This window comes from Apodemus sylvaticus, chromosome 3 (genome assembly GCF_947179515.1).
Source record: "Apodemus sylvaticus chromosome 3, mApoSyl1.1, whole genome shotgun sequence".
Taxonomy (NCBI): Eukaryota; Metazoa; Chordata; class Mammalia; order Rodentia; family Muridae; genus Apodemus; species Apodemus sylvaticus.
The window spans coordinates 165,296,720-165,324,712 of record NC_067474.1 but is presented as its reverse complement, the minus strand read 5'-3'; the positions used below and the strand labels follow the sequence as shown (position 1 = coordinate 165,324,712).

Genomic DNA, 27,993 nt, shown 5'->3' with positions numbered 1-27,993 from the left:
CAGAATCAGAACCACAGAGGTCAAAGTACATACAGAAACGTGTCCAGAATAGACTTTGATAGATTAGGTCTTTGTTTTCATTTTGGCTGGTGGTACTGTCTACGTGCTGAGTCTTACAGCCTGAATGGGTGCTTCCATCATGGAATCAGTTGTGCTAAGGTCTGAGGGCCTCTAGATCTGGGGCTACTAAGGTCTGGGAGCCACTAAAGTCTGGGGGCCACTAAGGGTTAAATAACCTAAACCCCAAACCAAGTCAATTGAGCCCTGGGCCTGGGGTGTGGCTCAGAGAACACTCGCCCAGCACACAAAGCCCTAGATTCCGCCCCACACCAGTCCTGGATGTAACCCAGATGTAAGATGTTTACACGCTAGTTCCTGCCTCCTGAAGACGCTATCCCCACAACCATTTCACCCTGAAATCTGCTTTCATTCCTATTACTCTCTCTAGAAAAAGAAACATACAGCTTGTAATTTATGCTGGCCTGGTGGGTAATTTCACTGACTGCCTTTTGGATTTCGTAAGTTTATCTATTTTGTAACTAATCTTTGTCAGTTTGTTCTAGCAAACCACCGGATCTTTGGTGACTAAACCATAGCACAGTGAGCCCAGGCAAGCTCTTGCCTCTGCTATCTGCCAGGAAGAAACGCTGTGGGGAGGGCCAGAGGTGGGAGCTCCTTCTCTGGCAGCATGGGCATAAGAAATTGCCAGGCATGCTTGTATAAACAGAGCACCAACAGGAGTCATTATTAGGCTGGAGAGATGGTTCAGTGGTTAAGAGCTCAGGCTGTTCTTCCAGAGGACCCTGGTTCAATTCCCAGCACCCGTGTGGTGACTCACAGCCATCTATAACTCCAGTTCCTGAGTATCTGATGCTTTATTCTGTCTGATGAGGGCACCAGACATGCAATGGTGTGCAGACATACATATACAAAACACCTGTACATACATGTAAAAGTAGATTAATTACATTTTTTTGGGCTGGGGAGTTGGTTGGAGCACTGGCTGCTCATCCAGGGACTCAGGCTCAGTTCTGAGCATCCACGTGACTTACAACTTCCTGTAACTCCAATTCCAGCAATCTGACCCTGCTTCGGACCGCCAAGAGCACTAGACATGCATGTGGAACACAGATCTATAAGCAGGCAAAAACACATGTTAAAATAAAGTTACATTAGCCAGGTGTCGTGGCATCTGCCCTTCATCCCAGCACTCAGGAGGCAGAAGCAGGAAGAGCAGATCTGAGTTCAAGGCCAGCCTGGTCTACATAGTGAGTTCCAGGCCAGCCAGAGCTACATAGTGAGACTTTATCTAAAAACAAACCAAAAAACAAAACCAAAAGCCAAAACCAACCAACCAAACAAACAAACAACCCTATTTTTCTCTCAGGGTCCCCACTGACACCCAAGGCTGTGCCTGACATCAACTAGGACGTCTTCCATGCAGGGTCAGGCAAGAACTGGAATCTTCAGACTTGCTTCTTGGCCATGACGTTTGTCCAGGAATACAAACCCTGACTAAGACACATTACAATTCACAACAGTGCCAAAATTAGTTCTGAAGTAGCGACAAGAAGAACTTTATGGTTGGAGGTCACAATGCCGACGCTAACGCTGCTGCTGATGACGACATGGGGGACTGCGCACAGAGTGTCAGCGTGAGGAAGGCTGAGAAGCTCTGGAGGTATCAGGAAGGGCCTAGTGGCCTGGGCCCTGTGGCTGTGCCTCAAGGCGAGTTCTCTCTGCCGGCCACAGCCCCTACCTTCGCCTGCTTCTCAGTTCTACCAGTTCCTCCTTTCTTTGTATGTGCACGTGTGTGCACATGTGTGCATAGGGAGGCAAAGGACAACATCAGGTGTCATTCCTCTGGTGCCATCTTTTGAGAATGGGTCTCTCACTGGGACCTGCTGATCAGACCCAGGGGTCCTCCCATCTCTGCCTCCCTCATGCTGGGGTTCTAGGCATACACATAATGCTTTACTTTTTCAGTGGGTATTGGGACTCAAACTCTGGTGCTCATAATTATTCAGAAAACTCTACCTATGGAGACAGCATGCGTGATGGCTGTTTCCGGTTGTCATCTTGACCACATCTGGAATGAGCTACAATCCAGAAATGGAGGGCACAGCTATGATCCAGATCTTGAGGCTGGAAGACCCAGGCTTCTGACCCGGATCTTGACACGTGACAATTCACGCTTTTGATCCGGATTGTGAGGCATGGTGGCCATGCAAAGCTAAGGTGGTGCAGGCCTTTAATCCCAGGAGACAGAGGCGAGCAGATCTCTGAGTTCAAGGCCAGCCTTGGACAGAGCAAGTCCCAAGGAAAGAACAGCTTAGGCCCAGGTGTGGTGGTCACACAGAAGGTGTGGTATCTGGGTCACACCTTCTGCTGGAGGTCCACATAAGGACAACGGAAGAAGGAAGGCTTCTCCTTGCCTGCTTTTGATTACTTGCCAGCACATCTATTGGAGCCCACTTCTTCAGGATAAAGACCACCTAAAAGCCCAGCCTTGTGGGACGGAGCAACCACTAGATTCTCGGACTTCCCACTCTCAGCTGCACATTGTGGCTTAGTTGGACTGCAGGCTGTCAATCATTCCAACAACTTCCCTTCAAATACAGAGACATAAGTTCTGTGACTCTACAGAACCCTGACCAATACAGCACGTTTGTGGGAAATTGTTTTTCTTGCCTGAAGGATGTAGGAAGTCCCAGCCTGGGAGTGAGCAGTAGCATCATCAGGTTTGGACCCTGGGTTATCTAAGGTTATTCATGCGTTTGTTACTCTGTTCTTTGCTGTGGATGTGATGTGACCAACTGCTTTGAGGTTTTGCAACTGTTTCTTAAAATGATGGACTATAGCCTGGCGGTGGTGGTGGTGCACACCTTTAATCCCAGCACTTGGGAGGCAGAGGCAGGTGGATTTCTTGAGTTCGAGGCTAGCCTGGTCTACAGAGTGAGTTCCAGGACATCCAGGGCTACACAGAGAAACCCTGTCTCGAAAAAACAACAACAACAACAACAAAAAATGATGGACTATATGGAACATGCATTGGTAAGTTAAAGCAAATCTTTTCCCTAAATTGCTTTTTGTTGTTTTTTTGAGATACCATGTAGCCCTGGCTTACCTGAGACTCTCTCCTAAGACTGGTCTTGGACCCTCAGAGATCTGCCTGCCTCTACCACTCAAGCATGGGGATTAGAAGTGTGAGCCACCAGGCTCAGCCTCCAAATTGCTTTTTGTCAGGACTTTTTATTACAGCTGTGGAGATGAAACTAGGTTACAGGTGCACACTGAGCTGATCCCTGGAACACACGGTCCTAGAAGAAAATGACTTCCAGCTCTGCTGGGGAATCTGTGGGCACAAAAAGTCATCTGCTGGGTGTCCACTGGGTAAGGGCAGAAAGAGGTCACGAAGCACGGGGACACCGGGGAGCAGCAAGCTACCTTTCCTGCAGGGAGAAGGTTAGAGACAGCTTGGGAGACAGGGAAAAGCACCAGGTCAGGGAGGCCTGGCACGCCACATCCAGGCACTGGATACGTGGATCCTACGTCACTGTGGGGGCCTGTGACCCCAGCAGTGAGAGGCTGAGGTTCAGACCCATGGTCCTGATGGAGCTGGGGTGCTGCAGGAGAAGAAGAGAGGAGCTAGTGCTCAGAGTGAGGTTGGCAGTCAGGTGAGGCAGGAGAAGGATGGATGGAAAGGGAGAGAGGTATGGCAGTCAGTGAGAATGGAGTGCTGTGGAGGGCCAGGGAGGGTCACAGAGGGTCAGGGGGGGTCACAGAGGGTCAGGGAGGGTCACAGAGGGTCAGGGAGAGACAGGGAGGGTCACAGAGGGCCAGGGAGGGTCACAGAGGGTCGTGCAAGGTTGTGGAGAGTCACAGAGGATCATGGAGAGTCAGGGAGGGTCATGGAGAGCTAGGGAGGGTCAGGGAGGTCCAGGGAGGGTCATGGAGAGTCACAGAGGCTCATGCAAGGTTGCAGAGGGTCACAGAGGATCATGGAGATCCAGGGAGGGTCACGGAGGGTCATGCAAGGTTACAGAGGGTCAGGGAGAGCCAGGGAGGGTCACGGAGGGTCAGAGATGGTCATGCAAAGTTGTGGAGGGTCACAGAGGGTCAGGGAGGGCCAGGAGGGTCACAGGGGGTCACTGAGGGTCATGCAAGGTTGCAGAGGGTCACAGAGGATCATGGAGATCCAGGGAGGGTCACGGAGGGTCATGCAAGGTTACAGAGGGTCAGGGAGAGCCAGGGAGGGTCACGGAGGGTCAGAGATGGTCATGCAAAGTTGTGGAGGGTCACAGAGGGTCAGGGAGGGCCAGGAGGGTCACAGGGGGTCACTGAGGGTCATGCAAGGTTGTGGAGGGTCACAGAGGGTCACGGAGAGCCAGGGAGGGTCATGGAGAGTCAGGGAGGGTCATGGAGAGTCAGGGAGGGTGGGAGACACAGTGTATGAGAACCAACTGCTAACGGTGAAAGGCTGTGACTGGAGAGCGCTGTAACTTCAGGGTTACAGACTGTAACTGACCTGGGACTTAAGGACAGAAGCTAGACAAGGTGGTGGCGGCGGGGTTGCTGCAGCCAATCAAAGCAGGTTCCTGCACCTTCTCAAGTATCTGCTGGCAAAACCTAAGCACGCAGCCAGTGATTATACCCTTAAAAGAAGGTTCTCCAGGCCTCAGCCACACCCAGGCCAGCCGGACTGGCCTCACTCACCCCCTTCCCACATTGGTGTGGAGTCAGCTTAGCTCAGCAAACACGGGGCAGGGGGTGGAACGGGGGAATGACTGATTCGTTTAATTTAAAACAGCAAGAGGTTGGGCTTTCACCGAGAGTCAATATCACACTTCCAAAAAATCTCATGCCAGGTTTAATTATGCCACAACCGTGAGTTCACACAAAACATTTGCAGGGGGGGCTGGAGAGCTGGCTCAACAGGTAAGAGCACTGGCTATTCTTGCAAACCCGGGTTTAGTTCCTGTTACCCAGAGCTCACAGCTATTTGTGACTCTAGTTCCAGGGGATCAGAGTCCCTCTGGCCTCTAAGGGCACTGCACACACACTAAGGTGCACTTACACATGCAAAAAACCCGCACAAGTAAAAACAAAGACATACGGTCCCGTTTGTACTCTGAACTTCGGACACATAATAATTTTTATTTTTATTTTCAGAGAGGGAGAGGGAGAGGGAAAGAGAGAGAGCAAACAAACTAAAATGCTTTTAAAAGCAGGCTGGGGTGGCAGAGGTCTGTAATCCCAGAAACAGTAAAACAGTTTAAGTGCTACCTGGACAAGTAGTGAGAACCCTTTGTTTCAAAACTTTAAATACAAAATAAAAACAGAATGGGAAAATATCTAAGTGCTAGGACATAATGTCACACACACACACACACACACACACACACACACACACACACACAGAAAGTCAGGAGCAGGAAGCAGCTGGCGACAGATTAGCAGAACAAGATTCACAAAGTGCTTAAGAAGGGGGGGGAGATGGGAGTGCATGGCAAAGGCTGTAGCACCCATTAAGGCTGAGGTCACGTTTGGGTGACTGAGGGACACGGACAGATAGATATTAATAACACTGCCCTGTAGAGATGGGAACCCACCAGGCTGAGCAAAGCGATGGGGAGCCGGTGGCCTCACAGGCTCTACGCCTCCACCTGGCCTGAGGATTCTTTCTTTCCTCTTAAGTTCTGAACCCTGGGCTCCCAGAAGACCCACTTGGCTACTGACTGAGCTACACGTGATGTCTGTGAGCTCATAGGGCTAGAGGCCAGGCACCGAGCCCCGGGTCACCAGCAGCCACCTTCGGTGACAGGGCGTTGTGGGGAACCGAAGGAAAAAGCCGAGTGAAGACTTTGTAGAGGGTGTTATGGGCAGCAAACCTGGCCAGTGGCAGCAACCATCAAATAGAAAGCTTGGGTAAACCGCAGGCTCCAGGACCAGGGATTTCTGAAGCCCCTCTGCAAGCCTTTCCTTGAGCAAGGCCCCAAACAGCCAGGGCTCCACACTTCCCTGTCTAGCTGCTTTATCCCAACATCATTTCCTCTGTGGTATTTTGTAGCTTATTTTCTCCTCTACAGGAAACAAATTCCTAGAATTTCTGTTCCATTTTAGAAGCCAGGGCATCATGACCACTGCACGCTGACAGCGCACCCAGTGGCTGTAATATCTTCACAGGATCTCAGCTCCACCCTACACAGGCTGGTTTTGTAAGCAGACCGACTACCAAGCCAAGCCAAGGAGCTTTGACTCCCAGAAGGGAAGCCACCTCTTATAGATTTTCCTAAAGCAATGCTTTAGGAAACCAGAAAAGGAGCACACAGACACAGCCCTCTGATAGAGAAGAGAATGACGCCCCTCCTGCCCCCTGCATGACTCTTTAATTTTACTGTATTATCAGGCTCCGAGCATCCTCTTGGTTTTGCAGGGTATTGACAGAATCCAAGGACGCTACCTCACCTTGACTGCATACTTCCTGCACCAAGAGTCTGCAAGTCAACACACACTGCTTTCTGAAAAGAGGGATGTGTGGGTAGAAAGAGATGCAGATCTCAGTGAAACCCCACTCTAGGCTACAATCCTAGCTTCATGGGAAGTTGAGGTAGGAAAATCTCAAGTTCAAGACCAGCCTGGTCATTGGGGAGTTGAAGCCAGTCTAGGCAACTTAGTGAGGTTATGTCTTAAAAGGGGAAGAAAAGCAGGGCAGTGGTGGTGCACGCCTTTAATCCCAGCACTTGGGAGGCAGAGGCAGGGGGATTTCTGAGTTGGAGGCAAGCCTGGTCTACAGAGTGAGTCCCAGCACCTGATTACCAGGCACAGCACAACAAAACAAAACAGTTTTAAAACATGTCATTATCAGGAGGCAGAGGCAGGTGGATCTCTGTGAGTTTGAGGCCAGCCTGATCTACATAACAAGTTCCAGGCCAGCATGTCCACATGAGACCCTGTCTCAAAAAAATAAAATAAAATGTAATCATCACACAATCCTTTTTCTATATTCCCGCAGATAACTACAAAACAAAACACTTTTAAGTGCTTAAGCCTTTTAAGTATTCGGGGAGCTAGGACCAGCCTGCAAACTACCCTGAGCTGTAGGCTAGCCCAAGGCTGAATCTCAAAACATCTACCTTCGGGGTGGAATCAGATTCATTCGATGATCACCTTTCCTAGCCAGAGTGCAGAACCAGAGCCCGAGCCCCTCCCCACCGCACCCCGGCACGAATCACGGTAAGGACAGGGCTCTGTGGGAACAGCAGGTAGACTAGTGTATTGTCCACAGGGACCGTAGCAGAGCTGTCTTCTGCTCTGGGACTGGGAGGGGACATGGATGCTAAGTGATGGCTGGTGGACAGGACTCTGGACTCTGGTTTGCGCTGAAATTCAGACGTAATAAACATTGAGGGGCGATGACGTCGTGAGATGCCATGAGTGTGTGCCTGGGTGGTTTTGATCAATGCTGGCAGTCTCTTGTGACTTTGGTGGACTTGGGACCTAGTTTAAGGATATTACCCTCAGCTGGCCAGCATTACTAATCACCCCCAGGGTTTCTAGGGACTCTCAACACCCCGGCAAATCCAGACTCCATACTGTGATGTCTAGGATCCAAGACGGTGTTCATTATTCAGTCATGCCTGGGATGGGACCACAGATATGGGTCCCTCGGACTGTAAACAGCGCTGGTGTCCGGGGACACCGAGAACCAGTGCCCTGGCGGCATCCTGCATAGCCGAGTCTTGCGTCTTTGTGCTTAGAAAAACAAATCCCGCTGAACCAGGACATGAGTGTGCAAGAAACGCACGGCCTGCCTGAGAGTCTGGGAGGTAGAAGGGGCCACCCTGACGGCTGTCCCTCCGCTTCGGCGAGGCTTCCAGTGTGCTCGTCCCCGAATCCTGTCGCAGGAACCAGGAAGACAGCACCAGCGCGGACTGTGAGGAAAGCCGACTGACCGTTCAAGTGCTGGGCTCTTCTGGGGTCCGTCTGGATTCCTGAGATTCTCCCATCTTGGGGGGAGCAGGAGCCCCAGGAGGGCTCTGGGTGGAGGGCCTTGGGTAGCAGCAGCAGAGAGAGAAGAGCCTGGAGCGCACGGCCCGGGTGCACAGGACGAACATGATGCAGTTGGCCCCTCCCTGGAAGGTGTTTCCAATGCCCTGTGGGGGAGGGGAACAGACATAAACACAGGGCTGGGGGTGTCTTAGAAACATAATCATGGGGAGTCTGTGGCTGTCCCTGCCTCCAAACTGTCATGGGATGAGTTCAGACACATGGTTTTTTTTGGTTTTTTGTTTTGTTTTGTTTTGTTTTGTTTTTGGAGATAGGGTTTTTCTGTGTAGCCCTGGCTGTAGATCAGACTGGCCTCGAACTCAGAAATCCACCTGCCTCTGCCTCCTAAGTGCTAGGATTAAAGGCATGCACCACCACTGTCCAGCTTTGATACATGGTTGTTTTGTTTTGTTTTGGATTTGGTTTTTTAGAGACAGGGTTTCTCTGTGTAGCCCTGGCTGTCCTGGAACTCACTCTGTAGACCAGGCTGGCCTCGAACTCAGAAATCTGCCTGCCTCTGCAGAGTGCTGGGATTACAGGCGTGCGCCACCACCGCCTGGCGATACATGGTCTTAATTAGAGTTCTGAACAGGTCTAAACTGGCCACGTAGCCCGGACCTACATTTAGGCCTTCTGCATTGAGAAGAACCCAGGATCAGTGGACTCTGCCAGGGCTTCTCTAGTTTGCTGAGGACAAGCGGACACTCCAAGTCACGCCTGCTTTGGGACAGGGAAGGGACAGTGAGCTACCCAGCTTCCCATCCTGGCTAACACATTGGGACCTGAGATGCATCTGTAGGGAGGGGAGGGGAGCAGGGCCCACGGGAACAGACGTACGTACGTGTAGAACAACCAGCACGGGCGTCTGCACAGCCGGGGAGCCACAGAGGGTCAGGACAAAGCGGACGGTGCTCCAGACCCGGAGGCAGATGAATATGAGCGGAATGAGGACCAGCTTCTTATCAGCCATGGAGGCGGTGGAGCCTCGCCGCAGCCGGCGCCCCTCACAGATGGGCCGGTATTCTGAGAGCGCCTGGTGCTGTGTGGAGAACAGGGAGCAAAGTCGGGAATGAGCCGGATGGGCCTCTTACCAGATCACCTATGCAGGCCCAGTGCGCACACCTCTTACCAGATCACCTATGCAGGCCGAGTGCGCACGCTGGCCACGGAAGGCAAGAGGCGGACACTGGGGAGGACGGGAGCCTTTCACACTTGGAGGGTTCTCTCCAATCGCCAGCTCCCGGATAGCACGCCTTGCGATGGATCGCACGCGCCGGGATCGCACCTCTCCACAGACGTGACTCAGAGACCTCAGAGGTCATGTCATGGACCTCTGCTACCTTAGCCCTCATCTCGGCTGAAGCACTTCATCCTTCCGGCCACCCGTGTGACTTGGGAATCCTCTTTTACTCCTCCCTTTCCAGTCATGCCTCACCTATAGGCCACGGGACCTATGGGTCCCACCTCCAAATCAGACCCACAATCTGGATGCTCCGACCCACCACCACGCATGAACCAGGCATGTTCAAATTTGCCAAATGTCAAATTTGTCTCTCCTTCCCACGGCAGGCCATCCCCACCGCAGGCGGCAGGTTCTCAGAAGGTGTCGGGCAGGCTTGACAGGAGCACTCTGCTCAAAGCCCTCAGAGGCTCCATTCCAGCCCTTTCTTGCACGACCCCCGTCAGGGTGGACACGCCCAGCTCATGTCGGACCTCTGTTCCATGCTCTCCCCTGCTCAGCCACGTCGCTCTCCTCCGACCCCGGGTCTCAGTCAGTCCTTGTATCTGGGAAAGCATGTCCAGTTTCCTGAAGTTCCCTCACCGCCAAGTCCTTAGCCAGAGTCACATCCAGAATGCAGCTCGCAGCCAGCCCGCCTGCCCGCAGTGAGCCCTGACCCCACCCCAGCCCCGGCTGCTGGCTGCCTCCCCTGGTTCTTCCAGGCTCCCATCCTCTGAGGTCATCCACCCTTTTCCTCAGCTTATCCCCCTGCCCCCTCCACAGTGTAAGACCCCCAGAGTGCAGCCTTGCCCACAGAAGGGGCGGAGGAAGGGATGGAGCCAGGCTTGGCTCTTGCATTCCTTGGGAATGGCTGGCATGGCAGGAAATAATGTTCAGTTTCAAATCGTAATCAAATCTGCAAAACCAATTGAAGTGGCCAGCGAGGGGTGTCCGTTTGAGCCTGGTCTGGGACCCTGACGCCCCGGGAAAGAGAATAACCACATGCCTAGCATCCCTGAGTGCTCGCCTGATTAAGGGACCCACTTCCTCCTCCCCTAGGGGTCTGAGACTGCAGCCAGGGAGCCGAATACCTGCCTCACACAGCTAGGGAGGGGCAGGGCAGGGCAGAGCTGTCAGGAGACATGCAGCTCGGAGAACCTGAGCCGCTGGGCTGCTCCTCAGAGCCAAGTGTGCGTCCTGACTTGTTTTCTCTCCTCCCCATCTGCAGGCAGGAGATGATCTCTGCTCCCACCTCCCTGCCCACCTCATCTTCTTTTCTGAAAACTCTTGCCAGAGGGCAAGAGGAAACGGTCACATGCAGAGACCAACCTGGCAAATAGAGGGCTCCTGCCCTGCTCTAGAAAGGACAAAGGCACAGGCCAAGAGGATAAAGCCTGGTAGGGATGGGGGCGGGGCCTGGTAGGGATGGGGCGGGGCCTGGTAGGGATGGGAGCGGGGCTTCTTTCTCCAGGAGCAGCCCCCATCTTCCCCATTCAGTAGGAAGGGATTAGGACCTCCAGAAAGGTCCGGCCACTTGTCTGTGTGGAACCCACTGCCGGCCCTGCCCTCCAGCCAGGACTCCAGCGAAGCTGCGAGTACGTGGAGCAGGAGGATTGGCTAAATGGGGAACCAGGGTCTGAGAAGACACAGATGTAAATGCTGTTGAGGGATGAGGTGTCCCAAGAGCACAGATACCTACAAGAAGTATCTGTCGGTCAGAAGTGGCTGCTCAGGGCCAGGTAGGATGGTCTCTCATACCAGCACTGGGGAGGCAGAGGCAGGTGGAATATGCGAGTTCAAGGCCAGCCAGGGCTACACAGTAAGATTTTGTTGAAAGAAAGACAGAAAGAAAGAAAGAAAAGAAAGAAAGAAAAGAAAAGAAAAGAAAAGAAAGAAAGAGGAAAAATAAAAAGAGAAAGAAAGAGAGAAAGGAAGGAAGGAAAGAAGGGGAGAGAGAAAGAAAAGAAAGAGAAAAAGAGAAAGAGAGAGAAAGAAAGAAAGGAAGGAAGGAAGAAAGGAAGGAAGAGGAAAAATAAAAAAGAGAAAGAAAGAGAGAAAGGAAGGAAGGAAAGAAGGGGAGAGAGAGAAAGAAAAGAAAGAGAAAAAGAGAAAGAGAGAGAAAGAAAGAAAGAAAGAAAGGAAGGAAGGAAGAGGAAAAATAAAAAAGAGAAAGAGAGAAAGGAAGGAAGGAAAGAAGGGGAGAGAGAAAAAGAAAAGAAAGAGAAAAAGAGAAAGAGAGAGAAAGAAAGAAAGGAAGGAAGGAAGAGGAAAAATAAAAAAGAGAAAGGAAGGAAGGAAAGAAGGGGAGAGAGAAAAAGAAAAGAAAGAGAAAGAGAGAAAGAGAGAGAGAAAGAAAGAAAGAAAAGAAAAGAAAGAAAGAAAGAAAGAAAGAAAGAAAGAAAGAAAGAAAGAAAGAAAAGGACAAATGAGTTGTTGGGTCAGAAGAATCTACAGCCGTGGCCGTGCCTCTGTGACAGCCTGTTTAAGCAAGCAGAGGCCCTGGGGTCAATCTTAAGCACTGAAAGACAACGCAACCCAGTAAGACACATCCTCCCAGGGTTTCTGCCTTGAAAACTCAGGGGGTTAGAAACTTAAAGTTCCTCATTCCTTGAGAGGCAGAGGCAGGAGAAGCAAGGGTTTACGGTTCTCCTCAGCTGTCCAATGGCAGCCTGAGCTGCACCGGACCCGTCTCTGGGGCTAAGGGATATAGTACATTTGACGGGGCTCACTGAGCATGCACGAAGCCCTGGGTTCCAGCCCCGGCACTACCGAACTGGTATGCTGGTGCATGCCTGTAATCCTAACCCTTGGGAGGAGGAAGCAGGAGAAGAAATGCAAGGCCATCCTTGACAGGACTGTATCGTGAGTTCAAGGCCAGCCTAAGCTGCATATTACCCAATCTCAACAAGACCCCATCTCAAAAAAAAAAAAGTATGTAAATACACAGGAGGAAATGGGGTTCTCACTGGCCGGAATCTGAACTCAGTGCACCTTTTTGGAAGCCATCACTGCTTTAGCTACTGGTCAGTTTATCGGCTCCCATCTCTCTGAGGACAAGCCTCCCTTTCTGGATAGCCCTGTGAATTTGGGTCTTCATAATTCGGATTGCCAAAGGGTAACTAGGTGCGTTATCTGTGGACAACTCTACTTAACATCCATGACTTTAATCTTAACTCTTTGGTGTAATACTGAATCATGCCACACGGGGGCAGTGCAGGACCATGTGGATGTAGCTGTAGAAAATGTCGCTGCGGTCCAGCTACTTTTATATGCCTGAGCCTGTTCAGCCAGCCTCGAAGTAGGCCCAGGTACACAATCCCTATGGCCTAGACCTAGTTTGGTTCTTCAGATACACCCTGTCCCCTAAGGGCCAGTGCGGTGGCACCTACCGCCCTGTTGATGTGCTTCCTGACCAAAAGGTACAGCAGAGGTAGCAAGATATAAGCCAGCATCTCCCACAGCTTCCCGGTCAGCAGCATCCACAGGACACGGTCCTCGGCCTCCAGGTTGATCCAGCACCAGCCCACGGACACATCCGAGGCATCGTAGCCTATCTTCTTTAGCGAGACAGCTGCCACTGTGATGGCCAACGGGACACCCCAGCTGAAGAACAATGAGAAGAGAGAGGTGCCAAGGTTAGCCCCTAACACAGTGTCGGCATGGGCAAAACTGACTGGGGTTCTCTTTGAAGAGGACAGTGCTCCCCAAACCGGCACCAGTGCTCCTGCAAGACAAGGGGAGGGCAGGAAGGGCATGGGGGAAGCCTGCTCTAATTTAGAATGACAGGACTTTGGGGCTGGGGATGTGGCTTGGTTAGGAAGGAGACGGTCGGCCATCTCTAGCATCACAGAAACTGAGCATGCTGGTAGCTGCCTGTAGCTCAGCGCTTGAGAGGTGGAGACAGACAGACAGACCAGTGTGAGATCCAGGCCAACCTGGACTACATACACAGTGATATACTAGCCTGGGCTACAGAGTGAGGCTCTCTCAAAATGATGCACCTCAGTGGTCAAGATTACTGGCTGCTCTTCCAGGATTCTAAGCACCACATGGCGACTCACAACCATCTGGGGCCAAGGGGATTGGCTGTCAACCCACAGCCTACAATCCCCGATCCAGACCCTGGGTTCTCCCAACCCAGGTTGCCAGGGGCCTGAAGGAGGGTTTAAACGTCACACAAATGCTGGTATTTGCAGACTGGTACAAACTGGTAACTCCAGTTTCCGGTGATCCAATGCCCCCTTCTGGCACAGGCAAGCAGACAGACACACACACACAGGCAAAACACTCATATTGAAAAATAAAATAATTTAAAGCGAAGGTGTGGCCAGACAGTTGTAGCTCTTACGTGCCCAGCTCTTCGCCCTGTATCCAGAGGGGCGTGGGCCCCAGTCTGCAAACATCGGCATGGATGTCTAGGGTGAATCCCCTTCTTGTGTGGAGGAAGCGTAGCCGGGTGAGCATCAAAGTGACCTCCTAGACCACCTGGCTGGAGAGATGGCTCAGCGGTTAAGAGCACTGACTGCCTTTCCAGAGGTCCTGAGTTCAAATCCCAGCAACCACATGGTGGCTCACAGCCATCTGTGATGAGATCTGATGCCCGCTATTTGGAGATCACCCCCACAGCAACACAACTGGAATTAGGTCCCAGTTCCAAGTCTCCTTTGCAGAATCCCTATCCAGTTTCCTTCCAAAAAAAAAAAAATAATAAAATAATTTAAAGAGAAGATGTGGCCAGACAGTTCCAGCCTCTCAGAGAGATACCTCTTATTGACGGCTCTGATTTGATGCAATGGTTAGGCCCAAATTATCACTGTGTTGCCACTCTGGGCAAGCTGCTTAGCTTCAACACGCCAGGCCAGCGTTCCCACAGGGTGGGGATGGTGACCGCACCATCTGAGGAAATCCAGTGAGCATTCGCACGGCCAACACAAGCCCAGGCAACAACACGTCTGCCAGCGGCCATCAAGGCTGTGATTAGAGCCAAGGCGTGGCAGTCCAAGCCTGTAATCCCAGCGCTTGGAAGGCAGACACTGGAGGCCAACCTGGGCTACGCAGCTGTAATGTGTTAATGTTACGGTGCTCATGAGAAGAATGTGTATATAGCGTGTGCACATGTATACACACAGGCACATGCGTACACACACGTGCACACACACACATATGTATCATATGTGCCACGGATAGAAGGATGTTCATACCCTTGGGCACATGAGCAATGTCTAGCCCTTCCCCAAGGTCCTCAACTGAGACAGGATTCTGCCAAATTCACTATAGAAAACCAGTGAACTTACTGGGCTTCCATATAGACCATAGGTGAGGGGTTCCTTGGGGCGTGGGTGTTCCTCCCCTAAGGCTGCATCTTTAAAGCCTTTCCTTTAGCCAGTAGGAGGGAGGGCTTCCCCATGGCCCCTCCCCCATCTTTCTGGGACTATATACTGGAGGTGCTGGAAGTAGCTGGATCCTCAGATGAGGGTCTTGTGACCTCTACATCCTCGTGAGGGAATGTTAATGGTCAACAGGTCTGGCTGGGATAACCTCGGTAAACAGGCTAAGAGGACAGTCACAACAGACAATACTGAAACAGAAGGGCGGACTGAATCCCACAGGCTGCCCTCTGACCACACATGTGCCACGGCCATCCAAGCCCACCCTCACAAATAAACAAATGTAATTTAAAAAAGCCCCGCGTGTGCGCGTGCACACACACACACACACACACACACACACTTATGTTTCTACACTCCCATGGACACACCCATACAGCCAGCAGACTTTCCAGGGATGCTTTGCCGACCTCTGCTCTCCCCGGCCGGCCATGATCAGGAACTGAGAGTGACCTCATCACGCAAAGCAGCCTCATAACTTTCATTTTCTGAAACATCTAAGATGAAAGTGAGAGGCAGGTCTCTAACCCCAGCACTGGGGAGACTGAAGCAGGGGGATTGCCAGGAGTCTGAAGCCAGCCTGGGCTACATAGTGAGTCCTTGTCTGAAGCAGCTGAGAACACAGAGAACGAGACGCAGCCTCCAGCCTCCCCAGCAGCACTAAGGGAGCCCTTTGCGGGCTGAAGGCACCGAGCTCCCGCGCTGCTCGGCAGCTTCCTCTTTCTTTCCACTCTGTCTCCTGTCAACGCCACGCTGAACGCTTCCTGCCTGCCCGGTTCTGCCTCCACTCAGGGCTAACAACACCTTAAGTTTAAGGTTTGAAACATTTACTTATTTCATGGATATCTGTGTTTTGCCTGCATGGAGGCCCCAAGGGAGTGTTGGACCCCCCAGAACTGGAGTGCAGGCAGCTGTAAGCCGCTGTGTGGGTGCTGGGAACCAAACCCAGGTCCTCTAGAAGAACAGCAGATGCTCTTAACCACAAAGCTGTCTCTCCAGCCTGCCTCCACCCCGCTGTTCTCCCCTCATGGCTCTGGAGCTGGAAGTTCAAGGTGTAGGTGTGCACCAGCTGGTTCTGTGTCAACTTGACAGAGGCTGGAGTTACCACAGAGAAAGGAGCTTCAGGTGAGGAAATGCCTCCATGAGATCCAGCTGTAAGGTATTTCCTCAATTAGTGATCAAGGCAGGAGGGCCCCTTGTGGGTGGTGCCATCCCTGGACTGGTAGTTATATAGGAAAGCAAGCTGAGCAAGCCAGGGGAAGCAAGCCAGTAAGTAACATCCCCCCATGGCTTCCTGACCTGCTTGAGTTCCAGTCCTGACTTCCTTTGGTGATCAACAGCAATGTGGAAGTGTAAACTGAATAAACCCTTTCCTCCCCAACTTGCTTCTTGGTTATGATGTTCGTGCAGGAATAGAAACCCTGACTGAGACAAGGTGAGAAGGTGTCTCTTGGGTCCTCTCTCCTTGGCTCATAGCTGGCATTACCTCCCGGGATCCTTACAAGGATGCCCCTTTGTGCTTGTTGGTATCAAATTTGTTCCTACAAGATACAGCACTCTTGGATGTGGCCCCTGGCTGGGAAGGCAGGGGTCAGCAAAACTTCCCTGGGAAGTCCATCAGCTGTATGGGCGTGGCCATGGGGGTACTTGGTAGAAATGTGTGTGTGTGTGCTTTTAATTACATTTATTTGTTTGTGAGGGAAGGCTTGGATGTCCACGGCACACACACGGAGGTCAAAGGACAGCTTGTGGGACTCAGTCTGTCCTTCTAACTACTTTAGATTACTAAAGTTATCTCCATTACTTAAATTTCTTGAGACAGGGTCTCATGCAGACCAGGCTGATGAGACTGAGGGGGCCTCTCCTCTCTAAAACTCTGATTCTAAAGCCCGAGGACTCAAAGAGTAAGGTCTGTCTAACCGGAGGAGGGCTAGTGCACCACCCGTGAGCAGATCTCTCACTTGGAGTGGCACCAACGGTGCCTCCCAGGGTGCCTGGGATCCTGGTTTGTGTTTGCCTCGAACCCGAGAGCAGCTCTGCACCGGCTCCCTCCCTTCTGAGGCAGTTACAGACTAACTGTTCTCCATTCTAGATCTTTCTCTTGAAGCCCAACTTTCAGAGCCTGAGGCTATGACTGTGTATGGCGACAAGGTTCTTTAAGAGTTAAGTCAATTCAAATGGTGTGGCTGCCAGATCCGGTCCACATCCAATAAACAGCACTGTGTTGTGTGGGAACAGATTTGACACTAACAAGCACAAAAGGGCATCCTTGTAAGGATCCCGGGGGAAAATGCCATCTACAGCGAAGGAAGAGAGGACCCAGGAGAGACCTCCTCGCCTACCTTGAATTCTAGCTCCTGGGGCGTGAGGGAAGATCTCCAAGCTATCCTGGCTGCTGGTTGTTGGTGTACTATACACAATAAGGGCTTGAGTTCTGGGAGGCGTCACAGCCCGGAGCAGTGAGGAACAAGGCCCGGAGTCCCGGGATGAACTAGAAGGGCCCAGAGAAGAGAAACCGGTGCAGGGCAGTGGTGGCACACACCTTTAATCCCAGCACTTGGGAGGCAGAGACAGCCAAATTTCTGAGTTCAAGGTCAGCCTGGTCTACAGAGTGAGTTCCAGGACAGCCAGGGCTACACAGAGAAACTGTCTCAACTACCACCCCCTGCCCCCCCACACTCCGCCACCAAGAGAGAGAGACCAAACAAGATGGCACTTGCTTCCCCAGTTAAGCCCTTCTGGGACCTCTCTATTCATAGTAGTTTTAAATTTCCAGGGACGTGAAACTAATGGTGCACAAGAAAGAGGCAAACCACCCTCACCCTAGAAATTAATATGATGGCCGCAGGTAGGTGGCTGTCCTCAGAATGCTGGTTGCCCGCTGCGACCAGGTCCCTTGGGCATCCCGGCTCTGTCTGTCTGGAGAAGTTCTTCTTATAGAGCAGAGCACTTTTCTGGAAGGGCATCCCTTCTCCCACTTCTCAGAGTTCAGTGGAGAGGCCGCCCACTGCTTTCCAAAGAGCATCTGAAGCCCGTGCGCAGCCCCAGCCCATCCTACCCAGGGCCCAGTTTGTAAGTGGGCTCCAGGGATCATTTGTGCCGCCAGCTCTTTCCACAACCAGATCCAGTATTTCCCAGTTCCTCCTGATCCCTGGAGGTTGGCAACTGCTGGGGAGAAAACAAAGAGGGGGTCTTCCTTCCCCCCTTTCATGCGCCAAATGGTATTTTCTGGTTTAAGGACCCAGTGGCTGTAGAAAGCCTTAAATGTTAACAGAATTAACATTTAAGGGTCTGGAAAATAGAGGAAACTCTAAAGCAACAATGTTTCAGTTTATAAAAGCCCTGGGGAGGAGCCAGCGGGGCTGCTGTGAAGAGGCAGCTTCTCCAGGACAATGGCCTCCCATTGTCTTGCTGTGGGGACGAGCTAGGACGTGGGAGAGGTTCAGGGAGTCAGTCACTAGGAAGGCCAACTTGAGGTCATTCTGTGGCTTCAGCTGGGGGAGGGGGAGGGGTGTCCGGTGCACTGCAGAACGTAGGTACCTGGTGATACTCTAGTCCCCAGCCGACAGACAGCCCTGCACACCTAAGTCCTGGCCGTACTGGCCTGAAGAAAGATAAAATCTGCTCTACACTTGAAAGGATCAAAGGTAGCCTTGAAAGGATCAAAGCCACCCCTGGGGCCCTTGCTCTGGGTTTCCCATGGCTAAGACTTTACCAAATTATTTTGAAAAAAAAAAACCCGTAGGTAGAACGAAAAAACCCCAGCTTCAGTTTGGGGGTACCAAAGTCTTGGAGCATTGCTCAAGAGGCTGCCACTCAGAGGCTGCCCCTATCGAGGCGATGCCGGGACTTCCTATCCAGTACCTTCCCTAAGCAGCTAAACTCCTAACTCAGGCAGCCTAAGGTAGGGTGGGGCCCTAGGATCGCTTCCTGAGTTACACTTTCACTTAACTTCTAACTGAGGCTGCTCCCTTCTAAGCACAGAGACCTCTGCTCTCCCAAGTCTAAAAAGTAAGGAATTTCCTTTTGTTCTATGAATTACGGTTGGAGCTCCTATCTCAGCCCCCGTCTGGCCCTCCACACACCCCCTGTGACCTGGTGGCACTAAAGGTCGTTTTGCCTGCAATCCACTTTAGCTTATGCCTCTCCCCCAAAACCTGGAAAGGATCTTTGTTGCAGGGATGGACATGGTGACATGTGACTTAAATCCTAGCCTTTCCTAGGTAAGAGGCAGGCAGAGCTACAATAGGAAGTTCAAGGCTAGCCAAGACTACGTACGTAGTGAAACCGGTCTAAAAAAAAAACAAGAAAATGTTCCTTTCATAGAGCCTACTCCTCCCTTATTGGTGCTTGTAATAGCTCTAATAGCCCCTGGTCTATAGACCCCAACAACAGCATGGTCTATAGACCCCAACAACAGCACGGTCTATAGACCCCAACAACAGCACGGTCTATAGACCCCAACAACAGCACGGTCTATAGACCCCAACAACAGCACGGTCTATAGACCCCAACAACAGCACGGTCTATAGACCCCAACAACAGCATGGTCTATAGACCCTAACAACAGCACGGTCTATAGACCCCAACAACAGCACGGTCTATAGACCCCAACAACAGCACGGTCTATAGACCCCAACAACAGCATGGTCTATAGACCCCAACAACAGCATGGTCTATAGACGCCAACAACAGCATGGTCTATAGACCCCAACAACAGCATGGTCTATAGTCCCCAACAACAGCACGGTCTATAGACCCCAACAACAGCACGGTCTATAGACCCCAACAACAGCATGGTCTATAGACCCCAACAACAGCATGGTCTATAGACCCCAACAACAGCATGGTCTATAGACCCCAACAACAGCATGGTCTATAGACACCAACAACAGCATGGTCTATAGACCCCAACAACAGCATGGTCTATAGACCCCAACAACAGCACGGTCTATAGACGCCAACAACAGCATGGTCTATAGAACCCAACAACAGCACGGTCTATAGACCCCAACAACAGCATGGTCTATAGTCCCCAACAACAGCACGGTCTATAGACGCCAACAACAGCATGGTCTATAGACCCCAACAACAGCATGGTCTATAGACCCCAACAACAGCATGGTCTATAGACCCCAACAACAGCATGGTCTATAGACCCCAACAACAGCATGGTCTATAGACACCAACAACAGCATGGTCTATAGACACCAACAACAGCATGGTCTATAGAACCCAACAACAGCACGGTCTATAGACGCCAACAACAGCATGGTCTATAGAACCCAACAACAGCACGGTCTATAGACCCCAACAACAGCATGGTCTATAGTCCCCAACAACAGCATGGTCTATAGACGCCAACAACAGCATGGTCTATAGACCCCAACAACAGCATGGTCTATAGTCCCCAACAACAGCATGGTCTATAGACCCCAACAACAGCATGGTCTATAGACACCAACAACAGCATGGTCTATAGACCCCAACAACAGCACGGTCTATAGACACCAACAACAGCATGGTCTATAGAACCCAACAACAGCACGGTCTATAGACCCCAACAACAGCATGGTCTATAGACGCCAACAACAGCATGGTCTATAGACACCAACAACAGCATGGTCTATAGACCCCAACAACAGCATGGTCTATAGTCCCCAACAACAGCACGGTCTATAGACGCCAACAACAGCATGGTCTATAAACCCCAACAACAGCATGGTCTATAGAACCCAACAACAGCACGGTCTATAGACACCAACAACAGCATGGTCTATAGAACCCAACAACAGCATGGTCTATAGACCCCAACAACAGCATGGTCTATAGACCCCAACAACAGCATGGTCTATAGACCCCAACAACAGCACGGTCTATAGACCCCAACAACAGCATGGTCTATAGACACCAACAACAGCATGGTCTATAGAACCCAACAACAGCACGGTCTATAGACGCCAACAACAGCATGGTCTATAGACACCAACAACAGCATGGTCTATAGAACCCAACAACAGCACGGTCTATAGACCCCAACAACAGCATGGTCTATAGACTCCAACAACAGCATGGTCTATAGACACCAACAACAGCACAGTCTATAGACACCAACAACAGCACGGTCTATAGACCCCAACAACAGCACGGTCTATAGACCCCAACAACAGCATGGTCTATAGACCCCAACAACAGCACGGTCTATAGACCCCAACAACAGCACAGTCTATAGACACCAACAACAGCACGGTCTATAGACGCCAACAACAGCATGGTCTATAGACGCCAACAACAGCATGGTCTATAGACACCAACAACAGCATGGTCTATAGACCCCAACAACAGCACAGTCTATAGACCCCAACAACAGCATGGTCTATAGACCCCAACAACAGCACGGTCTATAGACCCCAACAACAGCACAGTCTATAGACACCAACAACAGCACGGTCTATAGACGCCAACAACAGCATGGTCTATAGACACCAACAACAGCATGGTCTATAGACCCCAACAACAGCACAGTCTATAGACCCCAACAACAGCATGGTCTATAGACACCAACAACAGCACGGTCTATAGACCCCAACAACAGCAATGGCTCATGGGAGGTGAGGGAGAGAAGCCTGACCTTTATTGAAAGCCAGTCTCCTGGGCTACACAGTGAATTCTGGGCTAGCCTGGGCTACAGTGCTAGACCTCAGCTAGGACAAAAGCCAAGCTGGGCATGGAGGATCTCTCCTGAAATCCTTGCACTTGGGAGGTGGAGGCAGAGAGATCAAGAGTTTGACCGCTCATGGGGCTATGCAGCAAGTTTGAGGCCAGGCCTACCTAAGAACCTGCCTCAGGAAGCACAAACAGAACAGATTTTCTCTCCCCACCCCTCTCTAGCACGAGTCTTAGAGAGGACACTGGGACACTGCAGGAAGAACCCTCAAATCCAGCTCTGCCCTTGAGTTCGTGGCAATCCCCCTGCTTCAGCCTCCTAAGTGTCAGGATTACGGGCGTGCACTACAATGCTTGGTGGACCCTACCTTTTCATTTGTGTTGGAACTCCCAACCCCCCCACCAAGAGTTTCTGTGGTCAGCTTGAGACACAAGACTCTTTCTTCTCCATCACCCGAGGGGGCGCCAGAGGCAGGTGAGAGAGAGTATGCAATACAGTCATGGTCACAGTCACTCACAGACTGCTGGAGGCCAGCTCAGTCAGGACCCCTAGCTCGGACCCTTGGAGATGACACCCACCTCCCACCCCTATCCACGGGACTCTAGAACTGGACTGGCAGAATAGGAGTGGGGTGGGGGTGGCTAGGCAGCTCTGCTGACTCTGGAGCCCTTGCCAAGGGGAGGGTGGAGACAGCTTCAGGGTTATCTCAGTTACCATAAAGGAAGGGTGAGTTCAAGACACCCCTCGTGCAGTTCCAGCCATGGCCACAGGTGGACGCTATACCAAATGGCCACAGAGGCACATTCTTGTGGATGCACAAAAGGAATGGTCAAAACTGAAGCAGGGGCTAGACCGGCTAAAAGCACTGGCTGTTCACCACATAGTGGTTCACAGCCATCTTAACTCCAGTCCCTGGGGACCCAGCACCTCCAGCCTCCTTGGGCAGTACACACGTGAGATACAGGCATACATGCCGGCAAAACACCCATACAGAAAGAAAAAGAAAGGGAGGGAGACAGACAGAGCAATAACCACACCAGGCCTGGCCGATGTCGCTTTGCCACGTCAACTCCACAGCACTTCTGAAACCTGCCAGGGTGCAGAACTTGAAACCCTTTGAGGAAGAGCCAGGCAAACAAAACCCAGGGACATTCTAGAAATCACCACGCTGAACTCCTCACAGCACCAGCGTTACCAATCCAGTACGGTGACCCGTTCAGGAGTCCCAGCACCCAGGAGCCAGTCGAAGGGTTTGCCTTGAGTCTGAAGCTAGCCTGGGCTACATATGGAATTCCAGGCCAGCCTTAGACTACAGACTAAGGCCTTGTCTGAACAAAATATAAATAGGAGCTTCGGATACACTCAGGTGTAAGGGCACTTGCCCGGGTTTCATCCTGACCCTCGGCACTGCATAGAACCCTGAGTGGCCACATCTCTGCAATCACGGCGCTCTGGAAGTGGAAGCGGGATCGGACTCAAAGAGTCACAAAAGTAAATGAGCAAAATCATCAATGTTGGGCTAGCAAGACGGCTCGGGGGTACAGGCGCTTACTGCCCAAGCCTGCTGGTTCAATCCCTGGAACCCACATAAAGATGGAAGGCGAGAACTGACTCCACAAAGCGTCTTCTGACCTCCACACACAAGTGCTCCCTGAAGGGGAATAGTAAGTACAGATAAAGTCAGCATTACGAAATAAGACGGCTGGGGAAATGGAAGAATGGAAGGGGTAAAAAGACATGAAAACCAGGTCAATGCACAAACCAGAACTTTCCTCAGAGATACTCTGAGGGTCCTCAGAGAAACAGAGGCCTGAGAGAGTCTACCTATCAGGTGACAGATGTCACCCTGGCACTTGTAGCTATGCATAAGTCTGTGGGCCTCTCTCTGTTGGAGACACACACACACATAAGCATTTAGAGAGAAGCACCTGTGTCTGCTCAAGAGAAAGAACAGAAGACGATAAGGTGCTAACGTTTGGGAAATCTGCAAAGCTAAAAATAAGTTTTGTTGCCAGGCAGTGGTGGCGCACGCCTTTAATCCCAGCACTTGGGAGGCAGAGACAGGTGGATTTCTGAGTTCAAGGCCAGCCTGGTCTACAGAGTGAGTTCCAGGACAGCCAGGGCTACACAGAAAAACCCTGTCTTGAAAAAACAAAAACAAAAATCAAAACAAAACAAAAGTTTTGTTCACATGGTTATTCCAGCCAGATAGACTCATAAAGGGCACGGACTCTGGAGTGGGTCAGAATCGGTGTCCACCAGAGCCTCCCACTTCCCAGTTCTGTGGTCTTGGGTCATTTGTCTTCTGTGAGTGGTGGGTGACTGTCCCATCCACCTCTGGAAGTCGAGGTTTCATGCCTGTAATTGGGTTTGGAGATAGGATTTCTCAGGGCTGGGGATGTAATTCTAGTGTCAAACCCCAGCGATTCCAGAAAACAAGCAGAAAAGGTCTCCCTTTGGTGCGGTCTTCTACTATACCAGTAAAAGCTTGATTTAGAGCACTAGCCACCAGCATGTAAAAGATGCATGACATTTTGGATAGGAGAGACATCTCTGAACTCACCACTCCTCTATCGTTGGACATTGAAATCAGTTCTAGTTCTTGATATGGCAAAAGCACCCTGGCGAGTCCTGCAAACACACAGTGTTGTGTGAACTTTGTATTATCTTCTTAGGCTGGGCTCTGGTCAAGAGGATTACAGGACCCAGAGGTACAAACCAGAGCTTCCTACAAGGATTACTCTGGTTTACAAAACCAGTAAAGCAGGCAGTTCAGTTTTGCCAACTTTTCACAGTGTTATTCTCATTATTTTTCTTCAAACTCAATGAGAAAATGGTACTGTCCATTATTCTGTCAATTCCTAGTAACTTTTAGGGGCTTGGGGGAGACAGGGTCCCATGCAGCCCAGCCTGGCAGGCTGACGTTCAAGTTTATATGACTCTGATGTCGCCTTCAAACTCCTGATTCCCCTACCTCTATTCCCCCTGGGATTATAGGGATGTGCCATCAACCCTGACTGTTCTTAAGAATTCTTCACAGAGACATCCATTTGGTCTGTAAGTATTTTAAAAATCTTTTGCAAGGCTGTAAAGTTTGAAGAGCCAGGATAATCTATGGGCGTGGTAGCACACACCTTTGATCTCTGCAGGGGCGGGAGCCAGAGGCAGGAGTTTCCAGGGCAGCCAAGGCTACAGGGAAACCCTGTCTAATAAGTACACACACAGACAGACACACAGTGAGGATTTAGGTAGGCTGTGTCCAGGAATGAGGATTCTTCCACAGACAGATCCGTCAGCAGCAATAACCTAATACTCCAAGGCTATACAGTGTGGAGAGCCCCTAGCGACCAGTGTGGGAGGATCTGGGTCAAAAGTGAACCTGTTGGGCAGGTTTTCCCAAGTCTCTTGAACACAGCCGGCCCTAGGAAGTCAGCTCCGAGCATCACAGAGAACCCTCCCAGAAGGTCTCTGATGCAGACGGAGCAGAGCACTTCCAACTCAGATGGGTTAGGGAATTCTTCTTCTGCAGGGACCACACAGAGGGGTCTGTCTCTTTGCTTTAAAACAAACAAACAAACAAACAAAACAAAACAAAAACAAAAACAAACAAAAAAAACCTGTCTTCATCGGTTTTTAAAGGAATGCAGCAGAGGAGAGGTCCTTGCAAAGAAAGGTCCAACCCTGGGCTCCTTTTCCAGGGCCAACGACCATTTGTGTTCAACCCTGCCAAGGAGGACTGTGGTGTCTGATGTGGCTGGTGTCTGGTGCATGCTGGAGTGGAGAGGAACCCCAGATTCCTGTTCAGTAGGTCCGTAGTCTATAGCGTGGTGACATGGCCATCGGAGAAGAGGGTTCTTCTGTTTCCTCAGGACCAGCTGGTCTCCTTCTAACAGCTATAAGAACAGGAGGTCAAGTGACTCTTCCCAGCTCGTTGCCTCTGCGTGTGACACCCAGGTGACCTGTCTCTACCAAAGTGCTGACTGCTCTCTCAGCCCTTGGAAAGCAGTCAAGTTTTTAATAGAAAGGACCTATAATTAGGGCAGACGCTGGGGCCTTGCGCTGAGGCAAGGAGGCCGGAAACAAGCCTTAGGATTCCTGCCTTAAACTCTGCACAGGCCGCTGGGAATTTCAAACTCTGAAATGACAGGAGGGAGGTTGGCCTCTGGGCACAGCCTTCTCGCTGACAAGCATGAAAGCAGGGGAGAGCAGTGCAGCACAGGGCCTTGGGGTTCCCCACTCTCAGGGACTCCAGTGCAGCGCAGAGCCTTGGGGTTCCCCACTCTCAGGGACTCCAGGTGGCGGAGAGCCTCATCCTGACCAGCCTTCTGCCGATGACCTGAATTCTCGACAGTTAAGACCACATAGAATAGCCTGGAGAGATGGCTGAGAACATGGGTAAGAGAGATGATTAAGAGCACTTCTTGCTCTCGTACAGGACCTGGGTTCAATTCCCGGCACCCACATGATGGTTCGAAACCATCTGTAACTCCAGTTCCAGGGGATCCGATGCCCTCGTCTGACCCATGAGGACACCAAGTACACGTGATACACATACACACATGCACCATACATACATACATATATGCAGTCAATATTCACACAGAAAATAAAATGAATAAAACTTTCTATTTTTCAAGACAGGGTTTCTCTATATAGCCCTAGCTGTCCTGGAACTCACTCTGTAGACCAGGCTGGCCTCAAACTCAGAAATCCTCCTGTCTCTGCCTCCCATGTACTGGGATTAAAGGCGTGTGCCACCACTGCCCAGTTGAATAAAACTTTTTTAAAAACATATAAGAAAAATGCAGGTGATGGAGGCCTGAAGTCTATAAAAGTCGTGAGAAGCGTAAAAAGCACACCTCTGTGTGTTTTATAGTTGACGCACTATCATCTGAGAGTGGCTGGATGCAGTATGCACACTGTGGTATAGAACTGGAAGCTGTGGGATCTTAGGCCAGTGCAGCCTAACTCATCTTCCAGTCTGCAGACTGGAACTTCTCTCCATGGGCAGCAGAGACGGCCAGATCACGGTGAAGTGCGAGGCAAGGGGCACAGACTGTCGTTCTGTCCCCAGTTCCTTTCTAAATGGCAGGCCTCTCTCCCTACGAGCAAGCTCTGTATCCACCCACACCTTGCTGGGAGGTTCTGACTGGGGCAGACACAGAAACCACCCTCCTCAGAGACGCTCGGACAGGTTTAGCTCCGATTTCTTGGGCAAGTTGGGCATCCTTCCATGGTTCGGGGGTGCATGAGGATATGAGTGCCAGTAGGACACACCACCTTGCCACCGAGCTAGGGAACGCACCAATGAATGCCACAGCGCAGCACGCAAGGCCAGGGACCCATAAGCCTGGGTCTGGGGCCTGGATAAAAGCAGTGCCTCCTACTCACCTGATGAGGTGAAAAGCCCAGATTAGGTGGTCCGCGCAGGGCCCGCGCGCAGTTCGGACGATGCTGAGGTATAGGTAGAGGGCGATGGCCACCGTCCAGAAGAAGGAGCTGGTGTTGGCGAAAGTAGAGAGGGCGCCCTGAAGGACGCAATCCCACGAAGTGCCTGCAAAGTCCTGCAGCACTCCGTAGAAGTACGAGGCAGCCGAGAGCAGGTCCGCTAGCGACAGGAAGAGCAGCAGGCGCCGCGCCCGGCTACGCAGGTCAGGCCACAGGGCGTGCGTGGCCACCAGGAGGCCCGAGCCCAGAGCTGACAGCGCACACGACAGCAGCACCACCGCGCGCTCCCACGGCAGCAGCTCGGTGGGAGGCGCGGGTGAGGGCATGGCCGGCTGGGGACCAAGGGCAGACGGCCAGGGTGCACAGGCCCAAGGGTGCTGAGAGGTCGTGGCCAAGCCGAGCCCGCGGTCGCTTCTGTCTGGGCATCTAGGCGCCGGGGCTCGCGTCCCCACGGGTCCCGCCTGCGTCCCAGCCCCGCCCAGTCTATCAAATACACAGCAGCGGTCTCACCGTGGTGCCTGCCACTCCCTGAGCGCTACAATCTTACCCTGGGTCCTCCAGGTCCCGCCCCTGAGCTCTCCATGCCCGCCCCTGAGCACTCTAATCCCCGCCCCTGAGCTCCTTAGAGTCCCCGCCCCTGCAGTCGCCAAGCTGAGTAGCCTCTTGGTGAGCACTCCACACCCTGCCTCCATAGCCCTGCACGCTCCCCTCGCGCCCCGCCCCTGCGCCCCGCCCCTGCGCCCCGCCCCTGCGCCCCGCCCCTGCGCCGTAACACTACGGGTTCTGAAGCTCCAGCGTTCCGCCCTCGAGCTCTCCACGTCCCGCCCTGGAGCCCTGGAGCCCCGCCCAGCCTCCATCAAGCTCCTCTCGTGCTCCCCACTTGTGCATTGCTCCGCCCTGATGCTCATTCTGCCCCAAGTTCAAGCGCTTCTCCTCGTTTCCCCACGCCTCCGCGCCTCTACGCTTCCCTCCTACCTAGTACCTCCCAGTCTTGTTCCAGTCTTTGCTTTCTGCCTCCCAGAGCCACTCTAGGAGGTTAGCAAAGGGCTAGAACATCCCGTCCTGGGGGGGAGGGGAGAGTGACATTTTTAGGGCTAATGTTACTTTCCCCTGGTCAGCCTGCTTACGTGTGTTAGGGAGAGGAGGGGCGGTTGTTGGAGACATTCTTTCCGATGGGGACAAAAACAGGTCCAGAGCATGACCTACATTCCTGAAGCCTGGGT

At 51.8% G+C, this 27,993-nt stretch overlaps 1 protein-coding gene across 1 annotated transcript; it reads right to left on the bottom strand.

Annotated features, from left to right (window-relative positions):
- Positions 1-51: 51 nt before the first annotated feature.
- Positions 52-27,324, bottom strand: Gpr157 (G protein-coupled receptor 157). Its single transcript, XM_052178230.1, has 4 exons — positions 26,714-27,324; positions 12,658-12,871; positions 8,891-9,088; positions 52-8,156 (listed from the first exon to the last, which is right to left on the bottom strand). Exons 1-4 carry the CDS (start codon positions 27,094-27,096, stop codon positions 7,959-7,961), a joined length of 993 nt encoding a protein of 330 aa, XP_052034190.1. The 5' UTR covers positions 27,097-27,324; the 3' UTR covers positions 52-7,958.
- Between the last annotated feature and the right edge of the window lie 669 nt (positions 27,325-27,993).

Excerpts from the sequence above, each read along its gene's own strand:
- Gpr157 (XM_052178230.1), bottom strand. The coding sequence starts at position 27,096 with ATGCCCTCACCCGCGCCTCCCACCGAGCTGCTGCCGTGGGAGCGCGCG. Across the intron at positions 12,872-26,713 it reads TGGGCTTTTCACCTCATCAG|CTGGGGTGTCCCGTTGGCCA; the intron begins GTGAGTAGGAGG and ends ATTGTTCTTCAG. Across the intron at positions 8,157-8,890 it reads CCGTGCTGGTTGTTCTACAC|GGCATTGGAAACACCTTCCA; the intron begins GTACGTACGTCT and ends CCTCCCCCACAG.